The 22001-nt window shown below is 40.6% G+C and overlaps 1 protein-coding gene across 1 annotated transcript in view; it reads left to right on the top strand.

The window, feature by feature from the left end:
- Nucleotides 1-22001, top strand: part of KLHL14 (kelch like family member 14) — a gene marked incomplete at both ends in the record, with an annotated part of 60121 nt that overhangs the window by 13434 nt on the left and 24686 nt on the right. The window contains 1 exon segment of the mRNA XM_084306627.1: nt 2924-3045. Coding sequence (XP_084162753.1) covers nt 2924-3045 — 122 coding nt within the window.

A 22001-nucleotide genomic window follows, 5' to 3' on the forward strand; every position in this document is an offset into this window, starting at 1 on the left:
AATAGAGAAATTTTTATTTCAAAACCTAAAGTGTAGGCATTCACATCAAAACTTAAAAAGCAGAATTGGTTCCAAGGAAATGCATCAATTTAAAACATGCATAGCTTGTCACCATATTATTTTTACGTGGCTCACTGGAAAAGCTCTTGATAGAGATTAGCTAGATACTGTACGTTTCTGAGTGAGACAACTCATCTCTGGTTCGTAATGTGAGAATTCCCGGTGCTTTTGGTAGAGACTATGCTAGCTATTAATTTCATATCAAACTTTAATTAAGGACTTCTGTTCATGCTACTTCCCACGATAAATATTTAAAAATATTAAGTATTTCTAAACATTCCCATATAGCAGTGCCAATCCTTCTCAGGGCATAGCAGATTCTCAGATTGTTTAGCTGAGAAAGTAATGTTAAGGATAGTTGCAGCTGCCAAAGTCTGGAAACTCAGAGTTACATCTGACATTTCATTCTTCACCTTAACTATTGAGCCTTGGCCATTCATTGGTTTTTCACAGTGCTTTGGAGTTAGAAGGGAGTTTCACAGATGAAAGATGAAAATCAAAATAAACTCCTTTATCAAGTAAACCTTGCAAGGGCATTCTGGATTTTACAATACGCAGGGAGTTGATTGTGATATAACGTACAACACAAGGGGGTTGGAATAAACAATTTATTCTCTATCGTTAGGGATGGCCATGCATAACTGAGTTATGGCCCTGGTTTGCTCCGCCACTTGTTACATGTGCAGCCATCCCTAACTCGTACCAAAAATAGTTTATCATGCTCCTGTGTTGCGTAGTTTTTATCAAATGCTCTCTCATTAAAAACTTTACTGAGGAGATTGAACGTTTCAAGAGGCTGGCAGTGTTTGTGAAAGCTTTCCCCAGAGCTTGGTCTCAGCGCGTTGAGTCCGTGCTGACAGCGATCGCGAGACAGCTCCCGATCCCATACCCAGACATAGTCTGGTGGGCAGGTAACAGTCATCATCTGACAGCAAGTAGCAGCTTTAGTACCGAGGTCAGAGGCTGGCTTGTCGGGAAGGCTGAAGGGCTGCAGGGGCTCCCTGCAAGCCAGGGACGAGGTGTGGGGACAGCATTGGAGAGCACTGCAGTGCCACTGCCTGTGCAGTGTGACACCTGCCTGCCACGTGAGGGCCTCCACTTCCCCCACGGTCAGTTCGGGACCTTCTGTGAGCCCTAAATTCGTTTAAAAACAAATAAGGCCATCTGCCAGAGAATTCCCTGGCCATCCTTGTGATAGATGGAGCTGCAGTCTGTCTCTGTCCTTTGCAGAGCCATTTGAAAGATTTCATTCCTCAGCATCGTCTGGGTCAGATATCCAAGCTGCGTGCTCCCTTCCTGAATTAAGGTCATTTTGTGTGGCTGCACGCCTCTAAAGCACAACTCAGTTCATTTCAGTGCTGGTACAGACATGGATTAGTCTGTCGCTGGTGCTCTTTCTCAGCAGTAAGTGGCACTGAGCCGCTGGTATGTCTCGGTGGCCGAGCATCCTCTCCTGAGTGCGCTGCTGAGACTGCAGCGCCCGAGCACCACGCAAGGCTGTGCTCATGGCTTTGCTCAGTGGCCTTCTCCAGCCTTCTTTGACCAGGAAGGTTTCCTACACACTGAGGTACAGATCACTGCGGTGATGTTGCTCTGACTGGAAAAATGTTGGTGTTTGGCGAGGGTGCTTTCCACCAAGTGCACGGTCCTCCTGCACGTTCATTTGTATTGGTGCAAATTTTCCAGGCTACGACACCTTCCTACACAGCAGGAACGCTTTGAGCCTACACCTTTATTTCAGTGTTACCACTCTCAAGCTCAGTATTACTGATGAAAGTTCAATTGTATGTGAAGTGACTATTAAAGCACCGGGACTCATCCGGGGGTCTGGGCCTGCCCTCCCCTTTTTGCTTCCAATTGTGCTCAATCCCTTAATGTTGCAAAGAAATCGCACATTCATCAGGTAGAGTGTTGGAGGCCAGGGTGCAGATAACCGCTTTTACTGCATATGAGACATTGCAGTCCTGTTCTTAAGAACTGCCAGGCAGATTGGGAATCACGGTCACGGTTAATAGCAGCGAATTGCCAGCTCTTGATGGGTGGGTAGTCACTCCTTTCAGTGGTTGCCCCCTGGGGGAGAAGGTAGAAAAACAGAGGGAGGGAATTAGAGTGACTTTGCACAGTTGAGCAGGTTCATGCCGCTGGATCAGTGGCAAGCATTGGCAGGGCTCCACTCTGGGGAGGCTCACAACAACATCACAGTCTCATTTTTACCAATTGGTGTTGCTATAGCCAGTGGTGCACAGGGGGAGAGCATGGGGAAGGGGGGGAGAGGTGGGGGAGAGGGAAAGCAAGAGCCTGGACTAAATTAAACAAACAAAAGTGCTTGTAAGGAGCATTTAACCCGTAACTGTTAGCCCAGTGCTGCTAATTGTGCTAAACTACGTATCCGAAGTTCAGCGTGTGATTAAAGAGTTGGCTCACAAACTCTCTGCATAACCTTAATTTTTTCAAGGTTCTTTGAGTGTAGAATGGCTTATAATAATGATTTTGACTAATACGATTTTTGACATGCAACTTTAATGCTTAACCTTAGTACAACTCCAGAGCATTTCATGTGTATTCAGCTGTAAAGAGTGATGATTTAAAGGGATAATATAAGAAAAAGGTCGTTCTAGAATGAACCTCTAACAAATTGCATAAAGGAAGCTTATTATTCCGTGAGTAGAGAGATATGCAGCTTTTCTGATCATTTTTCTGCTTGGTTCAAAAAATTGTTAAGATACGATTGGGGAAAGAAACACAAAAAATGAAATAGGAAACTGCAAGCAGTGAACATTCTTTTGATGGTTATGATTTTGTTGCCATTAAAAATACTCTTCAGTAATGTGGTTGTTCATCTTTCCTCTTGTTTTGGGTGAAGAATTCGTTCCAATAAGAAAATGCTGTTATTGGTTGGAGGATTGCCTCCCGGACCTGACCGGCTACCCAGCAATTTGGTTCAGTATTATGATGATGAAAAGAAGACGTGGAAAATACTGACAAGTAAGTGGTTTATTTTTGTGCAGTTGTCTTGATGAATTTAAAAACATGGTTAATCAAATTAGACACTTTATTGATTTGTTTCTCTTCAGAGATTTGTTTATGTATCACAAGGGGCTTCACAATGGAGCAATAAATTGAGATTGCAGAAGATGCTAATTTTATAATAGGATAGGCCTAAATTAACATTGGCTTAAAATCATTCCAGTAAGTTTTTTAAGTAAACTTGTAAGTCTTTCATCCTGCAACATGAATACATGCATATTTATGTATATTTGAATAAAATCTAGTTTAGGAAAAAAAAAAAAGACGATTCTTGGACCGTTTTCTCTGTCAGATCTGTGGTAAGCCATCATACTAGAGCACATCTTCAGTTCTCCTCTGCATCTTCATTTCCTTCTTCCAGCTTTATCTGTTGTCCACAGTCATTAAAGAAAGGTTTCTTCTCTACTGCTCTGAATCCACTGCTGACAGAAGCATTGGTGGAATATGTCAGCTACAGGAAACAGTGCATGGAGGCTTTTATCACAAAATTCCTTCCCACCTTCTTTTAAAGGTTGGTTGTGTTTTAGAGCAAGTATTTTGCCTCGAGCATTGAGATTTGGAACTTAGTGTTTTGTTGGTTGCGATTCCCAGTCTAACTTGGTCATGGAATCAAATCATCGCTTCTTGAGTGCAGCAGGCTATGTGTGCATTAGTCCCCTTGTGGCTAAACTGGCTGCATTGGTCAATAAAACTAAATTTTAACTGTCAAAATTGCCCAAAGCAGTATAGATAAAATAATAAATGAGCAATTTTGATCCATAAATCAAAGCCATACTTCTAAAACTGGACAACTGGTAAAACCTGTTTTTTCTGATAGACCTCCTTTTTTTTTCCCCAGTAAAATACCTTTTACAGAATTCTGTTCTTCATCACTTATCTTAAACCTCTTAACTGGATACATCCACCTTTATATTATATGCACAGGTTAGGATGAAAAAGAATTAAGATCAGTGTGATGCAGGACTTGAAATAATGCCTCTGCAAATTGCCTTCTCCCACAGAAAATTTAGGAGCCTTTCTCAAAATGCTTCAACATAAAGACCTCTTTGATATAGATGCCAGGATTAATAGTTGAGGGTATAATGTAAGAATGGCAATTATAAAAGTTTGTATGAACTATTAGAAAAGTCTATAGCATCTATACTGTGGGATATGCTACACTTCACATTTTTCAGAATCATGAAATAGGATGCTTACCTATGTACACTACTGTAAGAAAATTCTAAAAATGGTCAGTGAAAAATGAGTAATATTATGTAGGACCAAAGTGTTTTGTAGTTTTGAATTTGTTGTGTCTAATCCAGTGGTTCACCCTGATAGGCAAGAGAAATGCAACTCTTGCTTCAAGACCTGAACCCTCCACTGAATTAAAGAAATAACTTTATTCTGAATTAGATATCTATAGATATGTAAGATTTTGTAAGAAATAACTTTATTCAGTTCTTGGTTACTTACAATGTGATGCTGTCTCCAAAACTGTGGCAAAACCTACCTGGAAACGTGATACCTAAATGTGCTTAAAAATAATGACTCGAATTCACAGAATTCAAGTTTCAAGAATTCATTGAATTCATTGTATTTGAATAACACAACCATTTATTGTTATAAGTGTTAAAAGGTGTTTGTGAACCATTTTATATAATTTTATCAAAATAATGCAGTCTTTTCTAGTTTACTGTAACAGATAGTAAACAACAATTCTCTTTCCATCTTGGTTTTTGTACATTACTTTCTGTGCTGTTATTAAAAGGTATTGCATCTGTTACAGTTCATGTTCAAGCTCATGTTCAAGCACTTGTTGCTCAGCCCCGGATCTTTCTCAGTATTGGCCAACACAATGACTGTCAAATACACAGCCCTCTGGTGACACAAACAATTATGTTTTTACCAAAAAAAAAAAATCTAGGAAGGATGCCCTATTTGCCTGGGCTAGTATTGTAGATACACTGAGAAGAATGCATTTCTTTTCACACTGAAAAAGACTCAGTGTTAACAAGCACGATTTTCTGGAAAATATTAATATTTGCCAAATAGTAGCAATAATTATTTTTTTTAAAGATGAATTAAGAGTTTCAAGTATGGAGATTTTGTATTCTCCTGCTTTATTTTCTAACTTACCATAAAGGAGGATGGGAAGCAGGGACAAGCTGGCATAGAACTTCTGTCCTGTCCTTTCCATAAGACATTGAATGACTCTATAGTGTCAGAGTGCTTGGACTTAAAGATATGAACTGTGATTGAGCTGTTTTAGGGAAGACTAGAACCTAGTCACAGTATACCATGGTAACAGTATAGTGCACTCTTGGTATTAAATCTACGTACTGTGACATTTAGTTGATATGTGGGAATTTGGGGACATTATGCTATCTTTGGTTTTGATGTAATTTTGAAGAAGTACATTAATGTCCACCCTTTATCCTTTTACTGTTAGCTCTGTCCCAGTCAACAGTTTTGGAAATTGATCTGTTTGTATTTATCCTATTCTATCCTACAGTCAGCAGTGAGGGAGGGAAAGGGTTTTTTGTTTGTTTGTTTCTTTTTCACTTGTTTAGGCATTGCTGTTGGTCCTGAGGTTGCAGATCACTCCCCACTCTTCAGGGTAAGTGAGGAGTTTCTTCCTGGTGAACAGGGAAAGCCATGTAGAAACCATGTCCTGCTTGTGAGGCTCTGTGATGAAAAGAAGTCCTTGTAGTCTGGTACTGCAGGGTGTTTGTATCTCATTATCACCTGAGGTGTATTTCATTTCCTCGTGTACGAGCAAACATTTCCTCTTCCATCTGCATTACTTATGTTCTGCTCTTTGTGCCAGTGGCATTTAGGGGCAGTGAAAGTGGGAAAGAAGCTCACAGGCTTAGTCCTGGGTGCAGCAGCAGAGCCACTGAGGAGGAGATTTGATCTCCTCTCATCACTCTCCACTGAGAGGAGCTCCAGAAGTTACTCATCAGGAACTGCAAACTAGTGTGAAAGGGAGCTGCTTGCCTGCTGTGTTTTTTCCTTTCTTCTCCATGTGGATGGTGGCTGTTGAAATGAGAGTGGCTCATTTGCTTAGGGCTCTGTGCCCTGCCTTGTGTGATGCACAGGGAACACGAGAACATCAGCCACCAGAGCTACTTCCTCCATGTAAGCCATGGCTCTGCACTCGGAGCCGTGAAGGCGATTAAAGGTGGAACAGCACAAGCTATTGAGTATGACAGCTCAGCAGAGTAGCAATCTCATTTTGTTCCCACTGCAAGACTAGATCTATTGGCAGAGGATACTGCCCACCTCTCTCTGCCTGGCTACCCAAAGCACCAAACGCATCAATACTAATGGGCGTAATTCTAAAGGAATCAGGAAAACAACTTGCCTTGTTCATAGATCCAGAAGAGGAGGGGAAGCGCGCAGCCATTTCCAATTTTTTAATGTCATCATCTATAGGCAAGAATGCTATGGCTCAAGGGATCAGTAGATTTTTCACAGTCTAGTATTACTGTGTATTTTTCCTGTCTGGTGTTTCTCATGGAGTTATTTTTTCAATGTTGGCAACAAAGGATAGAGACAGAATAAAGAAAAATAAAAAAAAAAAAAAAAAAAAGAGAGAGAAAAAGAGAGAGAAAGCAAGTGGCATTTCACAAGCCTAATTTTATTTGATGGGGTCACAGTCCTAACCTAAGATTCATAAGGTGCACATGGCTGTACAAGTTGAAACATTTCTTACTGCACAGTCATGCCTGAGCAAAGTAGAGAATTTTATAGACTCTATGGCCAAGTAGAGTGAACAGCTCTTTACTGCATGATTTCTTTTCAGTCTTGCTTACACATACACAAGCCCCAGTTCATTTTTTAACTGGGTGCTACCTATGTCACATAACAGCACCAGGATGCTACTGGCAGTGACACAAACTGAAGCTGATGGGTCTGTATTAACAGTGAAAGTTCTGCTCTGTTAAGGGATTTTCATTATTCCATGATGTTTTGCAGTCCTCAAAACTACTTATTGGATTTGGAACAGCTGGGGTGTCTCCATGTCACAACCTCATCCCTCCCTGGCCAGAACCAGCTATTGCTACTTCTCTTTTAATTTTGAGTTACAGTTCTGCCAGGAGTCCTTGTTTAATCATGGAGCTCCTTTGGTTGTTTGCTTTACTTACAACGTTTAAGATTAATTAAACTTTAAAGAAGTGAAACAATGTTTTGTTTGTTAGAATTATTCTGTAATCTTTGCAAGTTTCGAAATTCAGAGCCTATAAAGATTTTTTGTGCTCAGAATTGCATAGCTCTCCCAAAAACCCTACTGCTAAGGCAATGATGTATTACTTTCACTTTCATTATATGTTTTTAATCAGAGCGTGACTTCACACTAGACAAAGCGATGCTTTATGCATGGTCTCACTTGTTTTTTGCTAAAATCTTCTGACATGATTAATTTTACTTTAATGCTTTTGTCTTGTTGTAATAGTAAAGATGATGGGTATAAACCAGGGCAAAAAATACATGCTTTTCTGTCATAATGCCTCTGAGCATTTAAAAATATATTAAATGAAAGAAAAAAATATCACAAGAGACTGATCCAACTGGAATTAAATTTCTTGCTACCTGAACAGAGAATGAAAGAAATAAATAAAAATGATGCAGTCATTGTTTTATTTGGAGGTTGGTTTTTTTGTTTTTTTTTTTTCCTTTTCCTTTTTGGTATTTTTTTTCCATCACAATGTCTGTCTGATTATAGGTGTTAAGTAGGAGAAAAATTGTCTCTTACAGATTTCTAGGTATATAGTGAATCTTCCTCTCAATGCAGAACTTTTCTTCTATCTAAAGCACAAAGGGGTAAAATACTTGGAAATGTTACTGAGCTCTTACATGGCATGTTCATCATGTGAAGCTGCAGCAGTTCTTTCTTCCATATCAGTACTTTGTTTTTTAAGAAGATGCTAATTGTAACATTCCTTAACCTCCCTAGATATAACCACATCATCTGTGTAAACCATGAAGAGGATACAATAAGCATCAAAATACATTTATAGGTGATAATATATTCATGCTTAGGTATTGCATTAGATTTGGATTTTAAACCAATGTAAAAACCAATGTCATTATCTAATGAGAAGTATAGCATAGGTGATATATTTGGTTAGGAATGAAGGGGAAATGTCTTGAAGGTCACCAAACTTAAAAGTTTTGTCAAAATAACTAGCACTCACTTCTGGTTACCTCCTTTCCTAGTTATCCTGTAATCTTATTTTAATCATCTTGAATTTTGTGAACTCCCTGCTCTTTACTAGGTCTGTTTCAGTATGCTGTGTTTGGTCATTGTGTAAGGACAAACAGTGAATCGGGCACTTCAATTTCCTTCTCCACCTTTCTCCATGCCAGCAGCAACCACAAAGTGGTTGACACATCAAGGTGTTGTCAGTTGCTGGTCTTCCTCTGACTGACTGTAACAAGTAGCCAGTAACCTTTTCATGCATGATGCCCTCACAAAGGTGGTCCATCTTCTTTCCCCGAGTTAGCTGTGTTTCCATTTTCACACGAGGCAGTCCCCACTTCAGGCAGTCTTATCAACATTATTTTTGCTTCTGTCATTTCGACTTTTCAAATTTCCCTTGAATGTGTTCTGTGACAGTGCAACCTCATGGACAACAGTCCTCCATCTTCAGTAACACCATTTTGAATGTCAATCAGAACTTACACGTGCTGGTGGTTCTACAAAACCTTTCAGAGCTGCACAAGCATTATTTTTTACACATTCTACATACAGAGAAGTCAAATGATAGAAAGGTTAAGTGGTATGCTGGTTTGCTTCATGTCATAACATCAGAGAACTTGGGTCACCCCCTTCCCAGCCCACACCATTTCTGCAGGGATAGGTGGTATTTTCTTCTTTCCTGCTTCCTCTGGCAATTCTGTAACACCTGGTTGTGTCAGCCATTCCTATGCAGAATGGTGCCCTGTCCTTCTTGGGCATGTTCATAACAAAACCTTTGCTCTGCTGTTTTCCTGAAACAGCTTTGGCATCACTAAGAGTTCCTTGGTCCTTCCCGTGTTTGAGTGCTTTAAACCAGTTTTCCCTTCTTTTCGAAGAAAATACCACAAGACAGATACTACAAGAAAATACTACAAGACAGACAGTATGATTTATATGCATATATCAGAGGTTCTTGGGAGACATTTTCAAAAGCATAAATGTTAGTTTATGTACCGCTAGATGCCTAGAATATATTTTGGCTTTGGAAATGTTTAATTCTTTTAAGTACGAAATTCATCCACTGTAGAGGTTTTACTTTTTAAAAGAAGGTTAGTGTGTTAGAAGCAGGAGTTTCCTCCTTCAATTTGTCTCTCATCAATAGGCAAACTGAGTAAAAGAAGTAGTATTTGCAAAAAGTGAGTTGAGTCAGATGGACTGGTTAAATCTCTTGACATATGCCAGTTATAATCTCTTCACCCTCTTTTGTCACCTGTGAAAATAGTACACACTTATATTAATCAAAAATGTGTCTTGATGAACAGTTCTTGGCAGCCCTAATAAATTTCCTCCCTCTTACTCCATTTATCCAGCAGTCTGGAATGCTGCAGCTTCTCCTTTAGTGCTGTGTCAAGGATGGTTTCAGCACTGCATTGAAAAGCTTGAGCAAGCATTAGCATATTACTAAGGCAGAAGAAGTCTTGATATTATCTACTAGACAGATTTAATAAACGTGGCAGGTATGTGTAGAAGCTGTGCAAGTACATATACACGTATGCACATGCTCATATTTATTCTACTTTTTAGATGCACGTATTGCATTAAAAGATAATTTTAAACATAAATTCTATTGGTATTTTCCGTCCCCATATTTATCCCCGTTTAAAAAGTTAAAGAACAGGAAATAAGGTCACAACGTTGACTGACTGGTACAACTATCCAACATTAAGGCTGGATTTAGGAGATTTATTCAATGTGATCAGACACACTGCCAATAAGATACATGATCTTCACATACAGAGAAGTATGAGAGCACAGTGGCGAGCAGAAATTTAGTAAAGAATATATTTTGTATGTGACATAGTAGAGGTTAGCCGCAATTCCTGTTCTGAGGATGATGCATGGGAATTCAACCATGCAAGTGCCATTAATGATGCATGCCTGCGTATCTAAGAGCAAGACAGAGCTTTAAGAATGAGTGAAAATGTAGCATGTTCTCACAATGAATGCTGCATTTGTTAAATATTATTTTCTTGTGCAAGTTATTTGACATAACTTTCAAGAAATGTTAACCCTTTTTCTGTGTATTTTTCTTTTTCATTACAATGTTGTTAGCGTCTGCTTTTACACAGGTGTTTTTTGACTGTGTATCTTGTGATAACTTCCGTTTTCTGTGCTTGGCTTGACCAAGCAATCTGTTAACTTCATTTTGCCTTCTTTCAGCTGAAACCCTCAGGGAATGAAGGGCTAATATAAATTATTCACAATTTTTTGTGAAATTTCAATTGAGTCTTTCTGCTTATTCATAAAGCATATTATTCTGCATATCCCCCCCTTGTTTATAAGTGTGGTGCATCATAGGTAGTGGATAGCTTTCTCTTCCTATATTCCTAGTCACTTTATATTTTTCTACATGATATCTTTGAAACAGCTAGTCTTAATAAGATTATTAAATCTTATTTAGACCAGATGAAGTCTGTTTGTGCTAAAGATCTCAACAGTCTTTCAGCTTCTGTTGGCTGCCTTCTGCACTCTATTACAGATTTCTGAACACCCACCTTTCTGGAAACGTGGATGTATGAAATTGTTCATTTTCTTTTGCATATAGAAAGATGCCTTTCAAGATGTTTTATTTTCTTTTGTATACACAAGCATGCCCAAATCTACTCATCTTCATCCTCAGAAACTCCACCAGCAGTTACTCTCAGGTAGCGTCCCGAACTGTTACCTGAATGTCCTGTTCCCTGCTTGTGCTAAGCAAGGACCATTTGTGGTTGAAAACCTGACTGGGACAGAAGAACAGGACACAACCCTGTTCCACCTGTTCCAAAACATCCTTAGGCAGGAGATTGAGACAGTGCAGAGATGAGGTGTGTGTCTCCAAGTTAGAAGGTGACAGGTGTAAGACAACATGAATTATCAAATGATCTGTGCCATTTCCACAGTAGATGCTGATGTCAAGCTTCTGTGGAGATGTCTTACAAAGAAAGCTGCTGATACGTGGAGATGCTGCTCCCTGCTGTATCCTTGCAAGTAAATCAAAACCTTTGACTCACAACTCTCCTCCTGGATCACAGAACTTACCTTTTTCTACCTCATCTTTCAACTTGAGTTACTCATCTTTCCAGATGGCTTGAGGATGACAGTTCCATTTTGCAGCAACTTCTACGATGAGCTCCAAAGCAAAATGAAAACAAATTCCTTCCTTTATTTATTTATTTGCAAAACCAGAATTGTATCAGAATATCCTGTCTCATATCAACACTTCTTGTGGGGCTGGGAAGAGGCAGCCAACTGAGGTTCAACTTCCTACCTTGCCCAAGATGGAACAATTTTTTTAACTTGAGTCCCTCAAATATGACCCAATGGGTATTTCACAGCCCCACCAGAGAGAGCTTTGACCACGATTTGTGCAAAGCTAGCTGTAGACCAGAAACACAGATACAAATAACAAATTACCATGCCTTTACCAGTAAACCAGTGGGTACCATTGGGTAGCACAGCATGTTTACCTGGGCTTAATGCAGTCCTAAAGGATCTGCAGCATTTCAAGTTATCTTAGCCTGTGAATGTGTTGTGTCTGCTATAGATGCACATGCCATGGTCCAGGTAGAGTAGAGATTGGAAGCTATTTTGTCCTGTCCTCTGACCAAAGAAAGTGCCCCATTTGGCTAGATACAGATTTCAGTGAAGTCACATCATCTGTAGTGTAAGGAAATATCACCAAAAATGTTCTCACCAGCTCTGTGTATGTCCCTTAAAGCTATTTGGCCGCTGTCTTTAAAAAATGAAATACTTGGAACAGCTACCATGCAAAATTGTGTGGCATTGTGTGAATTGAGAGCTCACTGCAAACATGGCTTTCTGTTTCTTAGATGATTTCAGGTAAAATTTATGAGTTTATTCTCATCTAGTTGCACTGGGATTTATGTAGCATTAATGGGAGCTAGGCATGTATGGAAATGAAAATGAACTCTGGTGTGTTCCTATTTGCTTACTTTAGAAAGCAATCCCTTTTCTGGTATTTACTGTGACATTTTATTTATGTACAAATGGGTTACAAACAGGATGGCAAAAGCACCACTTGCTGGGCAAAATGTAATCATAAACAATTCTCATAGAAATCCTCTGACTTTCTGAGAAATAGATACATGCTTTGCAAATTTTCTTCTTTCAAATGTTCCTAACAGAAAAGGCAGAGTCCTTCCAAGAAGTTTTGTATACAGTTTTCTGCAATACAGATTTCAGAAACCTGCCTTAGCTTTTTCAGTTTCATAATTGGTATTAATGGGAAGAGGTGTACATTTTGCATCCTCAACTTTATTGTTTTCACTGTTGTATGTTTCAGTTGCATTGAGGTGGCTTACTGTTTGTAGGAAGTCATTCTCTTTTCAATTTTCCTCTATTTTTTTTTTCACAGCTGGATTAAGTTCTTTTCTTCCTTCCCTTCCTCCTCCCTCTTCTCTTCCCAACTTGCTTCCCTACCCTCCTGTTCCCTCTGTTAAGGACAGAAATAAAATTCATTATGGACTTGAGAGGTGTTTTTTTTTTCTAAGCTTTTTGTCTCTTACCAGGTGTTGTATGAGCTACTGCTTTCATTTAACTGAATGCTGGAGTAAGTATCTGCAGGAACAGACTAATATGTCTTTACAGGGATGGATTTTGGTATGTTGTTTTGTCATATTTATATATTGTGATTCTATTCTCAAATGGATATTGTGCTACTGTAGGGTATGCAACTGCAAAATGACTGTTCACACTGAGCAAAAAAGTGTTAACAAATTGAATAGTAATGAATTAACCTGCAGAAAAAGCATTTTGCCCTAGTACACAGAAACCCTGCATAACTAGAGCATATAATTTTAAATGAAGCAGGCTCTAGGAATGCCTCAATGGGTGTGATGTCGACAGTAGCTCATAATTCATGGATATGAATTATGGCTGAGTATCAGGAAAAAACTTCCTGACATTGAGATCTATTAGGTTGTGGAATAATCCCCCACGGGAAATGGTGGAAATCCCATTGCTTAAAACCAGACTGAGCACTGAGAAAGGTGCAAATCCTGGCCTGGCCTCAATTGTCTGGGGAAAATTAATTAATGTTTTTAAAATATGCCTTCCTGACTACCTAGACAAGTGATGCCCTCCAGTATGCACTGAGCAGAGCAGGAGCAACAAGGACAGGTGTAGGGTGAGCTACCCTACATTGCCCCATAGCTGCCCATAGCTGCGCCCCATCTGCTAGTGAATAGATCACCCCCAGGTGTAAAAAATAAATAAATAATAATAATAATAAATAAATAGAAATAATAAAGCTTGTTGTGGCTTCAGTCCCCTCAAGAGCTGACCTGAAGAATCACTGGGTTGACTTCTCAGGGGCCTTGGCTTGGGACCTTGGGCCTGGGGCTCTGCTGTTGGAGGTGTTCACGCCCATCCTCTGCCTGGGTCTCCTCCAGGGCTGCCCTAGGACATTTCAATGCTTTTAGGAGACATTTTAAGTCAGTGTGTGTGACACAGGGTGGGAGGGTGCTGTCACAGTCTCCCAGAGAGGTATCTATTTATTGGGCACCAAGGCAGGGTGTTGAATGCAGTACATTGTGTAACGAGAGTGTGGGCACGCGGCCTACTTAGGGAGGCAAGTGGAAGAGCCCAACATGGAGTGGCTTTGGCCATGGGGTGGTGTGTGCCAGGAGCTTACACTATTAAATCAAGCCTGTTTTCTTGTGTGTGAAAGCTACATAAGTATGACTGAAGCAGCTGTTCTGCAGTGATGACAATAACCAGCATCTTAATGCAAATGGGTAGGCCAATGATTTCAGTTTCTACTTAAACCAAAAAACACAGAAGGTTAGACTTGAAAAGTTGAAACTAGGAGATGGTAAATGCTCTTCCTTGGGTTAAGCAGGAAAGGACAAAGTCAGGAAGAGCTGCACTTGAGCTTTCACTTTCACCTGGGGAGCCTCGGCAAATGATGTTAATAGAAATCGTTAAAATAGAAGAAATACAATCGTTAAAATAGAAATTGTTAAAATAGATTTTAATTAAATTACCATGTTAAGTGATGTACTAGCCACCTTTCTCCCCCCAGTTTTGCACACATAAGAACCGAGCATAGGGGTCTGATCTTCACTCATCAGCAGCTGCTTGCTTACTGGTCAGGAATTATAGCTGCTATATATGCATAGCCTTAACAAGAATATGCACCATATGTAAGATATACTTTTCTGATTATTGCAATAACATGAAAGGAATGTCAAACAGTTGCCAGATGAGAAAGAACCAGATTTTTTTTTTCTACATGAATTGTTAAAGAGTAACAGAAAAGTCCAATTAAACGTCATGGAGCAGTTTTCTGCCCTCATGCATGTGAAGGGCATTGTGCAGGCATAACTAAGGCACAATTTGACTCCCAAATTAACTCATTTGCCGGATGCAAAACTGAAAGAAAATCCTTATGACCAGCTTATAAGCGTATATAATGAAAAATTACAACAGCAGAAAAATGTATTCGTGTCATATCTCTAATTCAGCAAAGTATTAATCACACTGATGTTCAGCAGTGTGTTTAAATACATGCTTAAGTACTTTACTAAGTACCGACTGTAAACATCTCTATACGACTGCGCATTATCATAGGACAGAGATTATCTATCTACTATCTCCAGAAGACTAATATTGTTTTAAGAGCTGTGGCAGACAGGAGTACAGAGCTGTGTCCACAGCCCAGCCTTCTGGCCGGTCCCTGTGCAGCCCTCATCTCTCAGCTGAAGGACCACTGATGTCTGCACAAGCTCATTTCAACTCAGTTTTATTCAGCAGAATCACAGCTGCTGGGATTGGCTGTGCATTTACTGGCTCCCAGTAACTTCAGCTCCAAGAAAGAAGGACATGTCCAGGGCACAGGTGTGCCCTATAAAGGTTTATATAGTGCTCAAGCCTCCAGCTTAGGTCTTGTTTCAAGGGGCTTTCTGCACCAGAGCCAGTTTCACACAGCAAATTTGGAGCCACTGTTCTCCTACCAACTCATGGGCAGTGTCCAGCGCACACACAGGGAAATAATCATTTAAAGCACTCGGAAGTTTGATTTTTCTTAACTGCAAAGATTTACAACAGCAATAAAGTCCTTCTCCTGAAGGAAAGATTCAGCTTCACCCCAACTGCTTCATTTTATCAGCCTGGCCTCTTCTCACAGAGGAAGGGTTTCCCCCCAGGTAAAACACCACTAGTGCCTTCCTTAAGTAGTTGCAGCCACTTGAGGGCTTTCATTTGAACTTTTTAATATTAGAAAACAATTCATTGTGCTCAGAGAAAATAACTGGTTCCTTAGAGACTAAAACTCTAGTTTTACACAGGCACAAAACAGCAGTGTTCAATAGAAATGAAGATACATCTTTAAATAACAGAATAATTTGTTTGAATAATGCTAAACTTGCTGTTTCATGAGAAAACATTTTTATACAGAAAACTTCAATTGATCTATCTGCTTCTATTGATTTTGACCAAAAACAAAACAAAACAAAACAAAACACGTTCAGGGCTGGCCATTTAAACATAAAGCACCATGGTTATTTGTCTCTCCTTCTGAAATCACTAACTACCTTTTTGCACTACACAAAATGCACTCCCCAGTGCTATGAATTCCTCCTTGGCACTCATGAGAAGGCTCAGAAAAGGATGCTCTGTGGGAGGCTGGTGGCAACAAGGAAGGAGCAGTGTCCTGCAGTTGTCCATGGGTGCTCCTGTGCCTGTGGCTTGCCTGGGACCCCATTACTGGTACAGGTGCAGAAAGTCTCTTCCTCTTTGCAGAAAGAAGGCTGTAAAGGTAGCACCAAAGCACTGAAAGATTGCTGACAGTATTTCTGGGTACAAGGAACCTCCATCAAATGTAGAGGCATGATACTAGTCCTTGGCTGATTTCATGCCCCAAGGAGGGCAGATCCCAGAGCCTCCTTCTGAGTCCCCAGCTGGAATTACTCAGGATAGGCAGTATAGACTGGTACAAAAATAACATGCAAGTGAAAAAAGCACAAGCACGAGAGAGTCTGAGCTTCTGGAGGTAAGAAAAGTAAACTGTATGCACCAAATTCATACTGCTGAGTGAAATCTGTGAATGAAAAATACCTGATGATTTGTAGTCATCCTCTGGAGCAACCCGCAGACAGATACTAAAAATCTAGAAAGAAGTACTTGATTTGCCCATCTGTTGATTGTTTCTATATGCCTTTGTAGCATGTTGTTTTCTGCCACCTGTGGCCTCTATTAATTAAACCTGGGACCTGGACTGACTGGGACCTTAAAACAACGAAGAACCTGGGAGTACACTGGTTAGAGCTAAGTCAGTCACACGGAATTTCTTCAGATAAGCTATACCGTAACAATTTCAGTACTCACAGTTCTACCCTGGGAGCATCCCCTCACAGAGCAACAATAATACTGCCCTTTGTCATGAGTCTAAATAAAGCCGGAGAGCCTAATTCTGATTATTTAAAGGAAGTTGCAGCTGAGTTAAATTAGCAGCATTGCCAACAGTTTTATCTCTGATCTTGCACATTTAGTGTATTAAGACAAAGCTTTGCAATTCAACTGATTGTTTTTGAAATGGGAGGCTTTGATCTTATGGTTGAAAATTGAAAGTAAATTGAAAGTAAATTGAAGGGGTATCAAGCATCTGTAGTGTCCTGCATTTAGTGATCTGGATTGTAATTTTTGAAAATGTTCTGAGTTATCAGCACTTGTACCATAGAGTAAAGAGCAAATGATTAAGCCCACAAGATTTGTGATGTGATTTGAAGACAAAATTTTTGCAAAAAATGCATATTAATCATGTTTATCAAACCTGTGTATACCCTAGGTAGTGCAATAGGAATAAATGTATTTTTGAACCTTCAGTGACACTGATGTCAGCAAGTGTCCCAGATGGGCTTTTGTAATTGCTCACATATTTTGTAATTGTTTCTTGGGATATGTTAGTGTAAAATTCCAGTGGTTTTGTATTGTAGAAATGCTGTACACTGGCATGAGGAATAGGCTGATTTCACTAGCTCATTTTCAGACTATTTGCTATTACTGCTTGTTTGTTATCTGTGGATTTTTTCTGAGTCTAAATCCTTTGTAATTATATTATCGTCAAAGGATTGCAGGAGATCCATCTCACCTATTTTTCTTCAAGGTAGCAGCCACTAGTTGAGCCACAATGCCTGTTAGTACTCATGCTCCTAGGTGGTTACAAATGTAAGGTAAAATGTGCTCTTTTAAACAATCTAATCAGAGCTTTAAGGTAGTTTAAGCTAGTGTCTTTTTCTAATTGTTAGAGTCTAGAAGCAATTACTGCAGTTCAGCTGGTAAATGCTGACTTTCACAAGCATTATGCTAAACCAAAGCAGTTGCACTGATCATCTTGTTATACTCTGTAAGATGAATCAAAACCATTTGTATCAGTGGTAACCTAATTCTTGTAAAAATATTTATTTTAGCCAGATACGGACCAATGGCCATGTGAACATATAATCCCAAATGCACAGTATTTGGGATTATATCCTGGTTTTAGTAATTCATGGGAAAACTGCAGACTTCTCAGGGTCAGTCTGCTTTAATATCTGATAATGATGCACATGCGTTTTGTCAGTGTTTTTGCAACAAATTGAAATAAAAGAATTCAAGCGCACTTTTTTATTGTATTTCCTTTGTGGTTCTTCTTCTGCCCAATTTTTCATCTGTTCCTCTTTGTAAAAATCCAAGTTCATCAGGGATGAAGCTTGAGTTGAGTTTTCACCTGCAGGGCATGTGGAAGAGGACATGCTGTTGGACAGCACAAATCTGCTCATGCGCATATCCCAGAACACAGCTACGGTGCAATCCTGCTCTTAAAGTGCTGTGTTGCTACCTGGGCGTGCACCTTTGTGTGGCTCTTTAAAGATTGCTTTTGAGACACTAGCATGGATCTGGGACAGCACAGGGCCACCTGTGCCAGGATGAAAAATGCAAGTTATCCTACCACTGGGGTCAAGAGAAGAACCGAGGGTGTGCTTACCCCTGTCCCTACTGCAGCTGTGTGGTAGAGACCCCCAGTAGCTGCCCTCTGGTACATGTAGCCTTCCTCTGCTGAGTGGGAAGAGGAAGAAAAAGAAAAGACTGGCTTCAAAATAAGCATGGCTTTTTGTTCCTCTTCTCTTGACCATGCAGAAGATGGGTCTGCAGGAGCTTGCAGGGCTAGTCTGGGATATGTTGCCGAATGTGGGATCCAGGATACCTGCATTTTCAGTGAGTGCACAAGAAAATACCATTCCTTTTCCACATTCCTTATGGAACAGGCACACTTCAGCTTTTGAGTGCCTTAGCAGAAATGTTCTTAAGGGAGATGAGAATATAGGTGTAATATGGCTACCTTTATGCAATCCAGTTTGGGATTAACCTTCAGGACAGCTCCATGTTTCATTTGGAAAGGAGTGACTGTCTTAGAGGGGTGGGTTTTGTGTGTTGTTTTTTTTTGTTTGTTCGTTTTGTTTTGTTTTTTCCCCCAGCAATTCAGCAGGTTACTTTTTTTGTCTCACAATTTCCTTTACAGCCTCTTTCCCCTTCCTTACTCTTACAATGAGGAAGCACCCTCTTTGTCAAAAGCAAGCATGTTGTTTTACCCGGCTTCCAGATCATTATTAAAAGAGAGAGAGAGGGAGAGAGATTTGGCGGTGTATTGGCAGGGAAGGGAACTGTGCCTGCTATATTTCACTGGGACTGGTGTGTGGAGTAGAAAAGCAGATGTGTGTGGACTGCCAGAGAAATCGCTGACTGATTCTCATGCAGTCTGGGTTCGGGGAGCTGAGACAAGACGAGGCAAAGCAGGTATGACTGATAACTGTGCCAAAGCCTGAGTGCTGCTGAGCACTCCCAGTGCCCATTGCAGCCAGTGGCAGTGGAAGGGCTCAGCATCTATCAGGATCGATGCGCAAAGCATTTGTTTTTTTTTTTTTTGTCTGTACTCCATTTGATTTCTTCCCTTTCACAATGAACATGAGGAACAAACAGAAGTTAACTGCTTGGGAGGAAGCTGGCTATGTCTTTTTTTTTGTGCTGTGTTTCACCTCTTTGTTTTTGGTTGGCTGTGAAACCTAAAGCCAAAATATGATGGAAATGCTTTCCCAGGGGGAGGGGGAAGGCGAGAACAGTGCACACCATCTAGTGGCATAGCATACAACTACCGGCCTGAAGGGAGGCAGGAAAGAAATGTGACAGGAGGAGGAGGGCTCCTGCAACTCTTGCTGTGAACTAGGTAGGCATTAGGTGGGTATCCAGAAAAGCTGGAGCAGCTGCAGGATACAGAAGGAGTCAGCTGTCTGTCAAACCAAGGGTGTATCACACACAAATGACTTGCACTGAGCACTGGTGGCTTGAAATGAACATGAGAAAGCCGGTGACATCGAGCCCTCTGGAGTTAGGAAATGTGAGAATTAAGCAGCTTCTGCAACCTCAATTCAGCCTCTGTTTGCATAAGCATTAAGATACAATCTCTGCTGATAACACACAGTATTCTTGGTCATGTGTCAGTGCACAGAAGGGACCGTGCTGAGTTTCCGCTCTCAGTGTTTCTTCTCTGTTGTTCAGCAAGTAGATCCAGTCTATCACATGCAACTAAAATCTTCTGAAGACAGATTTTCTTCCCAAGGTTTCCTTCCCAGTGTTCACAACAACAGGGTCTGACTGCTTCACTGGCACTTGTTACTGTATTTTGGCATCATCCTCTTTGTATAGTCTGTCACTGTTTCCATTTTGCAGACAAGGAGCAGAGGTGCACTGATGTCCAATTCAAAGGTATCCATTATTTTGGGGGAGCAATTCAAAACCCCCTCAGACCTTGCTTTCTAAGTTCCCTCTCCCACCTACTTCACGGAGTACCTCAGCATACCAGACACAAGGATCAGACGCACATAGTGGGTGTTCTCAGAAGAAGGGAAGCTGGTTGTTATGGGAAAAGTCCACTTATGGGACTTGTCTAGCACCGCAGTAAGAATATGTGGCAAGGCCAGGGACATAGTCCCATCCCTTCAGAAGTGAAGCAACATCTTTCAGTCAGAAGTCTTCTTCAGTATTACCTGGTTCATTCATAAGGTAGCCCCATCCCTTGCACATGGGCTGTGGTTATATGGTAGATAAAGCTGTTGCTGTTTCTACTTTCTTTGCACTCAAACCCCATCCCGTGATCCTGTCTCCTCCACGTCAGTGCTGGAACTTGTTCAACTCCTGTGTGAGCCTGCTTAGGGCATTAAACCAAAATGAAAATATACTCTCTTGTTTTCTGGGATATTTTTCTACCAGATTATTACTTTGACAGGGCTCACTGAGGGGCGCCAAGGAGAAACTGTGCTGGCATGAGGAAGGCCTTAGATTGCTTGGGCTGTGAGAAAGACAGGACCACAACAACACTGGGTGAGGTCCATTTGAAAGGTTTGGTATTGTGTGATGAGGCTGGAGTTTCACATAGTTTTGTCTTTCCCTTCTTCTCATGGCCTCACTGCTGCTCTGGTGCCTCCTTGTCCAGTTTGTCAGGCCAGGCAGGGAAGATTATTGGGAAACAGATCTGTGTTAAACTCCATGCACCTTAATAAAAAGATGTGGTTTCCTGCTTGTTTACTGCTTAGCTGCATACATGCATTAACTACAGGAGAGAGGTACAGTATGTGGGGTCAGGGAACAAGAGAGGACAAGAATGTTTCTTGTAGTGGCAGTTTCTGCAGCTTCTGCATGTCTCTGGTGTTTGTGGGACTGAGTCCTCGGCAAGATGGGCAACTGGGGGGTATCACAGTCCTCTTCAAGGACTGTATCAGCATAAATAGAGAGGTACTGGAGGAAATGTGCATTGCAGCCTCTCATAATGGTAGTCAGTAACTTGACGGCCCCACATCTCCTCAGCATGTATGTAGGCCTGAAGGTGAAATTGCCTTCTCAGTGTATGCTGAGGAACAGGTGCGTCATATAGGTTGGTTTTGTAGATCTTCTGTACACACCTCTGGTTTCTGATTTGAGGCTGTTACCAATGACAGTGGATGGATGCTATATGCCCTGAAAACCAGAGAATGCAAGCAACACAAGTTTTCCCCAAGAGTTGCTGACAGCAGAGGAGGGTCTGGAGTCCAGGATCGGGGACTCTGTCTCAGTACCTGCAGCTGTGTTTGCAGATATGCCATCTCTTCTTTTGGTCCTGGTCCCTTTTGCCACATGCCCTCCAACCTGCCTTCACCCTTCCCTTTCTGTTCTTTTCAATTTCATTCATTTCTTGAGTTTCATCTCAGTCTCTGCCAGCACCTAGTCCAAGCCATGATTATCAACGACTAAGTCCTGGTTTCATTCCTGCAGTCTCTGTGTCTCAGTCCTCTCTTCCCTTCACCAGACTAACTAAAAATCATAGCTTTATGAACAAGTTTGCAAAATGAGCTTCTTCAACATGGAATGTAAGCCACATGAGGATCCTTAGCTATGTATTTTTCAAGTATTTGTGATTAATCACAGCAAATGACTTTAATTTACTATACTGTGTGTGTCCAATCCTGCAGTCTCAGCATGGTCAGTGATTTAAATTAACCTAACCTTTTATCCTATTTGTCAACAGTCCGTGACCACGCACTAGTGTGTGATTTGTGAATTATTGGTGATTCTATGTGAACATGGTTCAGTCCATGAATTTTGACACCACTTGATTTAAATAGCAGCTACTTGTGCTGTGATATTCAGCCTTGGTATTTAATTTTAAGAAACCTTGTTT

Source organism: Netta rufina, assembly GCF_964035555.1.
Source record: "Netta rufina genome assembly, chromosome: 2".
NCBI lineage: Eukaryota > Metazoa > Chordata > Aves > Anseriformes > Anatidae > Netta > Netta rufina.